This window comes from Xyrauchen texanus, unplaced genomic scaffold, assembly GCF_025860055.1.
Source record: "Xyrauchen texanus isolate HMW12.3.18 unplaced genomic scaffold, RBS_HiC_50CHRs HiC_scaffold_402, whole genome shotgun sequence".
NCBI lineage: Eukaryota > Metazoa > Chordata > Actinopteri > Cypriniformes > Catostomidae > Xyrauchen > Xyrauchen texanus.
Window position 1 is genome coordinate 1 of NW_026266370.1, and position 10,458 is coordinate 10,458.

The 10,458-nt window shown below is 38.6% G+C and overlaps 1 protein-coding gene across 1 annotated transcript; it reads left to right on the forward strand.

The window, feature by feature from the left end:
• Nucleotides 1-83: 83 nt before the first annotated feature.
• Nucleotides 84-6,725, forward strand: LOC127642134 (uncharacterized). The gene is made up of 5 exons (XM_052124843.1): nucleotides 84-1,071; nucleotides 1,513-1,680; nucleotides 2,165-2,260; nucleotides 3,481-3,653; nucleotides 6,617-6,725. The coding sequence occupies exons 1-5, from the start codon at nucleotides 103-105 to the stop codon at nucleotides 6,723-6,725; spliced, it is 1,515 nt and encodes a 504-aa protein (XP_051980803.1). The 5' UTR covers nucleotides 84-102.
• Nucleotides 6,726-10,458: the final 3,733 nt, after the last annotated feature.

Here is a 10,458-nt window from a genome sequence, read left to right on the forward strand (position 1 = left end):
TATTACACTGAGGATTTGTTGAAGCAGGTAAACAGATGACTGCAACATTCTCTTGTAGCTGTTCCACAAGCTGTGTTCTTTTTGTCTTTTAGGAACCAAAAGATGGCTGCTGCCCAGAAGCATGTGCTGCGTGTGTATGTTGCACGAGACACCGCCCTGAAACTTACTCTACTTGAGCGACCAAAGTCAGTGGAAGAGCTGAAAGAAATAATGCAAGAGAGGTTCAAGCCGAGACTGGATGGGGACTTTAGCCTACACTATGAGGATCCGGACTTTGATGGTGATCTTTGTCTTCTTTTGGACATCCAGGAGTTACCAGAGAAGGGTACATTGAGAGTCGTTAGACCTGAAGGTGACACCTCATCTACTGCATCTTCTGACACAGACATACTCCCACATGTACCTGCGTTACAGCGCCAGAAGAGTTGGCCTGATCTCTTTGTTGTTCCTGGTTTTGGTTATGAAATGGATCTTATACTAGAAGAAGGAAATCGTGTTTATGAGGAATCAGCAAAATTGCAGAAGTTAAACAGGTCACAGAAGAGTGACATCCTTAAAAAAATGGCAGAAACGATCTTCAGTTTTAAACCATACCCACATGACAAGGAATTGGCAATGGCTGCTCAAGCTTTGATTACAGCTCATCCATGTCTCAGAATGACGGCTGGTGAAGACGGGGAGTTGGGATGGAAACGTCACATAGGGTACAAGGTTGCATCTTACCGTAACAATCTGGCCAAAGCAGGGGTTGCAGAAGTAGCCATCAACACAGGGAGGCGGAGCCGAAACAACCCCGACAATGATCATCCCCATCGAAACATAAAGAAAGCTCGAAAAGCTGAGGTCAACTACATCATCAACTTACCGAAGGATCAAACCCCAGCCACTCTGGAAACAATGAGAGAAGAAATCATACATGAAGTCGAAAAGACTGAGAGAAACCAATTAGTCATAGGCAAGCTCATGAACACAACCTATGCCCTTCGTCGCCAAGAAATCGTTGCAGCTGTTGTAGCTCCACGGGTGAGAGACGTCATGGACAGATGGCCAGCCCTACTTATGGAGTCACAGGTAAAAAAATAAAATATTATTTTATTATTTTACTGTTCTCCCTGTTGAGAGCAATTAATCAACATGACTCTTTAGTATGCCCATTTTGAACATGATTGATTTTTCATATATTTAAATGACTGTTTTAAAAATCTAAGTTATCAAAAATTCACCAAATGGCAGATGTAAAAGTAGACAACACATCATGCTGTGACACATTTTTGCCATTCACAGTAATCAAAGTATACAGAGATTTATTTTAATTTCCTTTAGATAACATTTTACAGCCTGTTTTAAATTAAAGAATGACAATTAACTTTCTATTTTGACCTTGGTTCTGACTCATCCCTAGTAGAATTGCCCTTGGTTTTGCTACCTGGCAACTGAAAACTTCTTAAAATGTTCACAATTCTGTTCCTAATTCATCTTTGTATATTTCTGTGTAATTCTGTCCATGTACAGGTGTTTGCAGAGTTCCACCGAATCAACAATGTTAACCTGCGCAATCAGTTCTACAAGGAGCTGGACAGACACACGCCTAAACTCATCACCTTGTTCAGAGACAAGGCCACCAAGACTGGCAAGACAGCGGAGGAGCTAGCCAAGCTCATGAGGATTTATGATCTTCAGGTAAATTTTAAACTTTACATGATCCAGAAACAGATTATTAACAGATTATATTCAGACAACTATAAGAAACCATAGTGTGAATTGCCTGGACTGTGCCCTGAGGTTAAGTGATTATTCCATGAACACAATATTGTCATCTCATCAGAGATAGACATCTTGACAAGATGTATTCTATCAGAAAGAGGTACCTTTAAAAGATACTTTATCAGCTTCAATTTGAAGTCCAAATAACTACTGTTTTCGTGAAATTTTATTTACAATTTTACGTTTTTTCCTTTGTGTGTTATTAAAGTATTTACAATAGAAAGTTATTAATTTGAAAAATGTTTTACTGAAGAAATGGTGACCCAAAATACTGAATCTACCATCTATAGCAATGACCACCATCAGAATATGGAGCTATTTAACACTTTGATTTTTTTTTTAAGTGTTTGCTCTGCATTTGTGTAATTACTGTTGTAATGGATATTTTTTGTCCATCTAGGAACAACGTGATGTAAATATGAGACGGGCCCTCGTCCTTCGTGCACTTCCTGTGTACCTGCGTGAAGATGCCTCCAAGTTCTTCAGGACCTGTAATGTAAGTGTACTGGCCTCACTATCAATCCCTTTGCCTAGCTATTCAGTCAGCTTAAACATATAACATCACTCAAAGAACTCTAGGAGAACCAGGGGGTATTTCAGAAAGCAGGTTATGTGAAAACTCAGAGTGAACCCTGAGATGAGGGAAACTCTTGAGTTATCCATTCCAGAGGGTAATTCCAGAAAGGAGGTTCAACAAACTCTAAGCCTAACCCTGAACTCTGAGTTGACTTACCCTGAGTTTTCAGTTCCAGAATAGCAAATCTGAGTTAGGTAATTCGACTCTGAGTATCTTAACTCTGAGTTGAGCTTGTGCCTGACGAGTAGTATAAAGCCATCAATGGAGCTCTGATACTGTGATTCTCCATGGCAAACAGGATGCAGAGAGGTAACTTAAACTCTGGGTCTGTTACTGTGGTAACTTACTCTGTGAACCAAACCTGCCAGTGAGCTGGTTAACCTGAAGAAACCCTGAGTCTGACGGAGCTGTCTGACAGCGGCTGTCCTTTCCTTCTCAGTCCGATCATGTTAAAGCAGAAATAATTCACATAGTTTTACACCAGGAAGAGAATTTTGATTCATTTAGATGAGCTCTCACTCCCTGACAAGGACTGAACCGAACAGTAGACCGCTTCTCATCAGTCCGTAATTTATATACTCCGGCCGCACAGCTGAATATCAGACTACACGTCATCGCTGACGTGCTCTCAGATCAGAACAATCGTCTTTGTTTTAGCTTTTTTTTTTATCACCTTGCAGGTTTAATCAATCGCCTTCCATCAGCCAGAAAAAGATAATTAACTAATAATACTATAATAATAATATTTAGAGTCGAATTACCTAACTCAGATCAGCTGTTCTGGAACTGAAAACTCAGGGTAAGTCAACTCAGAGTTCAGGGTTAGGCTTAGAGTTTGTTGAACCTCCTTCCTGGAATAGCCCCCAGGACCTGTTTATGAAGTTTACTTGAGTTGTTATTCTGCAAACTGACATGTAGAAATTACATAAATGAAAAGGTAAGTAATAAAGCATTCCACTAAACAAAAAGTATGCTAACAGATAGGTGTGAAACTAACATAAGATATAAGCATATGTAAAGAAAATAGTTTAAACATGTAGCTTAGTTGCAGTCTAAGTGCCAGTAATGTTTAGAGATCATTAGCATGATTTGTATCCTTGAGGGGCTGAACTCATTCTTGTATTATTTGTGTTTTATAGTCAGCAGATGGTCCAGACCTCACTGACACTCCAGTGGCTCTCCTGACAGTCGTCACGGATAACACTACTGATGCGGCCCTCTTCAGCCCTGAGCGCATCTGTATTGTCGTGGAGGATGAAATGCTTGTGAGTGGTCCCACAAATCTGGCTGACTCATTTCTCCTGCTATTTGGGTACGTCTATGCACTAGACCTACAGTACCCAAAGAATCTCGAGCTTACCTTTACATTTATACAAAAAGTTTAATGTGTCTTGAGGACAACAAACCACTGAAAGGGCGTCTACTGATGCTGAAGAATGATTTGTTCAATGAGTGAATCACTCAGAATGGACTATTTGTTGAGCTGAGTATTGAGGAAGTTTTTTGTTGTTTTTTCTCCTCTTTACAAATGTAATCATTTGCCTGTTCTACCTCACATTTAAGATGACACTGTTTGCCTTTTCTACCTCAGATTTAAGATGAGACTGTTTGCCTCTTCTACCTCAGATTTAATTAATTGATTGTTAAAAGATAAATATCACAACATTGACGCATTGCCCAGCCCAAGTTTTTGCACTTAATAACGCACATAATAACTTGTGGGAAACGACTGTTTCATGCACTATACATGTTTAATGTTCTGTTGGCTAATGCCTACCTTGATGTTGTCAGTTGAATGGCAACAGTTGAACTTCATTTGAATTTTAAAATAAAACAAAGTGAGTTGCAGCCTTCAAGGTACAGTAAGTGCCTAAATGTTTTTAAACAGTATTGAAGGATCACGCTGACTTTTTGGGATTTTAGGTTATTCACCGTATCCCCCAGAGTTAGATAAGTCCACACACACCCTTCTCATCTCTGTGCGTGCTGTAACTCTGTTTGACGCACCCACCGCTAGCCTAGTTTAGCACAAAGACTGGAAGTAAATGGCTACAGCTAGCATACTAATCCCAATAAGGGACAAAATAACGCCAACATTTTCCTATTTATATGTTGTGATTTGTATAGTCACAGTGTGTACAAATAACAAGGTCATATGAGACACAGGCATCTTTTAACCGTATACATAGGTTTAAAGACGGTTAAAAGATGTCTGTGTCTCATATGACCTTGTCTGTACATAATGTGACTATACAATAATAAGATCATATGAGACACAGGCATCTTTTAACCGTATACATAGGTTAAAAGACGGTTAAAAGATGCCTGTGTCTCATATGACCTTGTTATTTGTACACACTGTGACTATACAAATCACAACATATAAATAGGAAAATGTTGGCGTTATTTTGTCACTTATTGGGAGAAGTATGCTAGCTGGAGCCATTTACTTCCAGTCTTTGTGCTAAGCTAGGCTAGCGGTGGGTGTGTCAGACACGCAGTTATGGCACGCACAGAGATGAGAAGGGTGTGTGTGGACTTATCTAACTCTGGGGGATACGGTGAATAACCTAAAGTCCCAAAAAGTCGCTGTGTTCTTTTAAATGGCTCCACATTCTAATAGTTGTCATTGCTGTTGAGGATGGATAATACTTAGAATCTTATTTAATTTTATCATGAATCCCTTGTGAGTTTTTATCATAATGTTTACTGAATAATGTGAGATGGAGACCTAAAATACTGAATCTACCCTCTGTAGCAATGACCACTATCAGAATATGGAACTATTAACACTTAATGTACTTTTTTTTCATGAAATCATTTCCTTTTATTTTATGACAAGCACTTTGTTTTGACTGAGCTCCTTCGATTTGTGCCTTTTAAAAAGCACATTGTGTTGAATAAAAAAAAGTTGCTAAATTGTCACTGTGGTGTCACTTTCATGTTTTCTGACATTATTAGCTGATTATAATTGTGTAGTGGGCCGACATCAGTATTTTAGTTTAGAATACATTTTGATTATGAGTTGAAAATTATAGAAAATTGAGTGTATTTCCCACATTATATGAGTTTAAGAATATTGAAAATTTTGAGTGTATTTCCCACATTTTATGAGTTGAAGAATATTTAAATTATTTAGTGAATTACTCACTTATTTTAAGTTGAGGAATATCAATATTTATAAGATAACCTTGAGATAATTTAAGGCAACTGTAAATATAATTTTTATTTTATGTAAACTTAAAACATTTAAAAACATCACTAAAATATTTTTGTGTAATCTGTTACAAAATAATTTTTGAGTTCTGTGAACTTATTAGGGTTTACAGTGTAGATAAACCTTTCAGTGACACTATTGTAGAAGACACTACCAAGTACTTAACAAAAATATGTCTGATTTCATAAATTGTTTAGTATATAGTTTGAAAAGAAGAACAAGAATAGAGTGTGATAGCCTAAATAGAGTGTGATAGCCTAACTTGTTCTTATTCTTCTATGTTTTGTTTTACAGCCACATACCCCACGGTTGAGTGCTCCCTGTCATCAAGTGTGGAGGTTCCACTTACTGCAACCTCAACAAAACTAAATCCTCAAGAGGAATTTGGTAATTCACAGTGATGAATTTATGAATGTACAGTATAAAAAAAGTGTTCATTCTGATACTGATCAGTTGACTTTTAATTGTTCCTTATCTATAGTGAATGATCCCTTACCGCTTTATTTTTGGATTTTCTTTACAGAAAAAAATATGAAGAGGCTCTCTGATATTTTGGCGTCATGTCCTTCTGCTGCTCAGCCTCAAAGTAGCTCTGCATCATCATGGTCTTTTCGGCAGCAGAAAGCCTCAGAGCGCTGGAAAGAAGCAAGACCATACCACCTAAAATGCCTTATTTCAAAAGAGGCTGTTGGTCATCCCCTGTGTTGGCTTTGCAACGAGCCTGCTGTTATTAGGTTGGTTTTCATTAATACCAAACTTCAATTACCCAGAGTAGGTTTGCTGAGTGCCCTGCTTTATAGGCGAAGATACATGTCTTTTGGGATGGGAGAAGACTTGGATACCCAGATGAAAAACACATTAATGAGAAAAGTAAATCTAGGACCTTCTTGCTGTGAGGTGACAGTGCTAAACACTGAGCCACTATGCAAGCCTTTACAATTAAATCAAACCTCATAAAAGTGAAATAGCTTAAATAGAGTGTACAGTACTTTATATGAGTTATTCACCTGAAAGAATGTATTATATTATATTATAATATTGTTTTCTTTTCTCCCTAGGTGCAGAGAGTGTCTTCCTGAGGAGTGGTTCTGTGGGGACTGTGATGTATTGCATCACAAAAAACAGCCACTCCACAACAGGGAATGCGTGATTCGTGGTTTTTTTTGAAGCCATTACTCCAACCACATGCATCATTAAAGGGGAAGATGGATATTGCACCCATGAGCAAGGTACGTTCTCAAGAAAGCTTTAATTTTGCTTTTCAATGTGTGTCTGTAGACAGTTACAGATCATCTAAATTATTGGTTTTCCTTATTTTTGCCAGCTTGCATTTTGCCAACTGTTAAGGTGCCAGACTGCTCCTGTGGAGGCACAAATTTCACTATGTTACCAGGAAAACCAGTGATTTTAATTACCATCAATGGTAAAAAAAAAAATATATATATATATATATATATATATATATATATATATATATATATATATATATATATATATATATATATATAATTTGATGTTTTTCACACTAGTGTGCTGTGGCATTGTGCTTACAGTTGCAGAAGTGTCAGAACATATGGAATAGCACATGGTATTGTTATTAACTGAAACAAAGACAGATGGGGTTTTTTTTGTCCTCCACAAATAAAAAAATTATTAGCATCTTTCCAGCATGATGTCCAATCAACACAGCAGTGTGGAATTTAGTGAATTAGAAGATATAAATGTGGGATTATAGGAACTTGTGCAATGTCTCTAAACCATTCACAATGTGCATAATGAACTAAGTGTTGTAAAATTAAGTATGTGGTAAGTGTGTATTATATTTTAAAAAAAATTTTGTTCCAAGGGCGTTTTGACTTGCATCAGCCACTGTATGAATGTCAAACCTGCCAGCAGCAGTGGACCCCTGACATGAAGGACCTCCTAAGAAGTGGATATTGGCCAGCCTCCGTAACCAATTCCACACTTTATACACTGGACCTCCTGAGCTCCCTTCAGGAACTCAAGATCATATCTCCGGGATTCTCCAGACAAGCCTTTGCAAAGCTGCTGGAACATCGCACTAAGTGTGGAGGAAGAGTAAGTGTAAATGTTATTACCATTTTATAAAAAAAAATCCATAAGCAGACAATATCAAAATACAATTTCATTCTATATATTTTCCAGTCTGGACCTATCAACGGCGATGCACTGCAGCGCAGTTTCTTAGAGCTTTCATATGCATCATTTGAGGAAGACCAGCTCTGCTGTAGTGCTCCTTTCACCTGCCCAGCCTGCACGCCGGAAATGTTGGCTGTTTCAGCAGATGGAAACAGAAAGCTATATCAGCTTTCGCCGAAACGGAAGGTGATCTTTCTTCCAGTCTTTTTATTGATTTATTTTCTTACTTCATATATTTCATGAATGGATTTTCTATTTTTCTTTCTTCCTCAGCTCTGATGATCCTGGCTTTTTTGAGGGGCTCTTTGTGGCTGAAGACAGTGCGGTGTCTAGATTTGTAGACACCATACAGAAAGCAGTGAAAAATGCAAGTTGACAAAATAGTTGTTACAATAATAAACATAACCCCCACTTCAACTACTTCTGCCTACCAACTTTAAAATCAAATTGAGAGAATAAATGCCATATATTGAATGACACCATTGCTTTTATTTGATTTGTCATGTTTGTTTTGTGTGTCATAGACACAGGGAAGAGGCACATGTGGGGACTCCCATTGGACAGCAGCGAGGGAAACTTCAAGGAGGGCTACAAAATTGGATGAAGAGGGGATGGAGGTTGCTGTGTGTCGCCATGGGTTCCTTTTGAAAGCCCTTAATATGTACAGGGGGGAGATATTTGCCTACCCTCTGTACCTTCAAAGGGAGCTCATGCCAGCCAAGGCACAATTCTTTGCAATGGACGTGGCATGCAAATACTGGCCATACCTGGAGAAATTTGCTAGTGTCCTTCCTGCTCTTCAGGAACTGACCACTATGAAACCCTTTCTAAGTGTGATGCATGCTCGAGCCCATGCTACTAAGTGTGAGGTGTGTATAATATTTTGGCATCATATGTACATTTGTAATATTTACAAGCACATTAATAATATGAAATATAAGTTAAGCTACACTATATTATCTTGTCTTTTTTGCATAACCATTTCTTGCATGGAATGTAATGACCTTTGATGCAAATTGTGGTTTGTGATATTGGGCTATATAAATTAAATTAAATTGAATTTCTTCCACCCTTTACCAACAGATTAATTGGAGTGGCAGGAACCAGGGACAGCTGTGAGGAGGTGAGCAAGTGAACAGTTACCTCACGTTGTGCTGCACCAAATTATGTCAAGCAGGTGATCGAGTTGCATATTCGTATACTTTTTAGATTGATCATCATAACCTCATTATTTGCTTTCAACAGCACGGGTGGACATGCTTACATTGCATGCAATAGGGTGGAATGAGAAAAAAATCTCTCTTTACATCAGGCACTTTCCACAAGATATGTGAAGGTAAGTCTCATATTAATTGTTTTGTGTGTCCTTTTGTTGTGTTTGCTTGGCCTGTTGTTAATCATACAAAGTTTTAATCCTGATTATTGTATAACACTGTTCATCAGACTTTTCAGAGACTCCATGATGAGACTGCAAGGCTAGCTGACCTAAAAACAGAGCTAGATTGCACAGATGAAGTGGTGTCACAGTGGCTATCTGATGTAAAGGAATGGGCAGCTGGTGGTAAGCAAAAGAAAAACAAACATCCCTTTCTACAATCTAAAGTTTGATATTAAAGAGCAGCAAAAAATAGTAGGCGGATCATCATCTATGTAACCCGCACTCACACACACAAGATGAGACAGTCACAATGTAAATCAAAACTGCTTTTATTTGTATAAGAGCAGGCAAAGGTACATTAAGGAAAATCCAGAGGGAGAATGGTCGAGGAAAGCGTAGGGTCGAGAGCCGGGTAATCAGGATGATACAGAAGGGCAAATCTACAAATAGAGTGGTCAAGGGAAGCAAGGGGTCAAGCCGGGTAATCAAATGTATAGACGAGGTAATCTAACAAGTAGAAAAGACAGGGAAAAACTAGGGGATCACTAGTCGCTGGCAAAGTGCAGGGGTAAACTATACGATAACCAACAAATGAGAAATGAATGTGTAGTGGTAGATATAGTGAAACAAAGCAGCGGTGCAGGTGAAACGAATGACAGGTGATTGGGACTGTGCGAGTGCGGAAGTGTCTAATACTCTGGCGATAGGGAGCGGGCATGAGTGCCCGAGGGGGGAGAATGCGAGCGAGCGTGAAAGCTCGGGGAAACTGAACGAGTGTGGGAACTCGAGGGAATGGGTTGAGCCGAAGAGGCGGGATTCGTTACAATCTAATGTGATGCCACATTTATGTCAGGTTTATTAGTATATTCCAGTTCCCTGCAGGAAGTGCACATACAAAGTTTAAATAAGTTGGATTAAAAGGTTTTACATAAAATTCAAACAGAGAAACGGTTCTGTGTTGTTTTAACAGTAAATTTGCTTTCACTATATCTGCTACAGAGACACCTGATACATCTCGTGCCAGTCAAGGCACAACACACAGAGGAATGCAGCAATCAATTGAGGGGCTCTACCTTAGTGTGAGGCACCGGAAGCGAACCCTCTACCGTCAGAATGGTATAACTATATAATATAATAGGTTGATAAATTCAGGCTACTGTATGCATCCTACTCCACCAACATGGAATTAGCAAATAATGTAGTAGCACAGTTCAGCTCAATCATTGAATTCTGTTCTTTAAATGACCAGTCTGTAGGATTTAGTGGTATCTATCAGTGAGGTTTGACGATTGCAACCAGCTTCCCTCACCTCTATCTTTCCAAGCTACGGTAGCCGACGAGAAAATGTGAGAGGTACTATCT

Excerpts from the sequence above, each read along its gene's own strand:
- LOC127642134 (XM_052124843.1), top strand. The coding sequence starts at position 103 with ATGGCTGCTGCCCAGAAGCATGTGCTGCGTGTGTATGTTGCACGAGAC. Across the intron at positions 1,072-1,512 it reads CCCTACTTATGGAGTCACAG|GTGTTTGCAGAGTTCCACCG; the intron begins GTAAAAAAATAA and ends GTCCATGTACAG. Across the intron at positions 1,681-2,164 it reads TGAGGATTTATGATCTTCAG|GAACAACGTGATGTAAATAT; the intron begins GTAAATTTTAAA and ends TTGTCCATCTAG.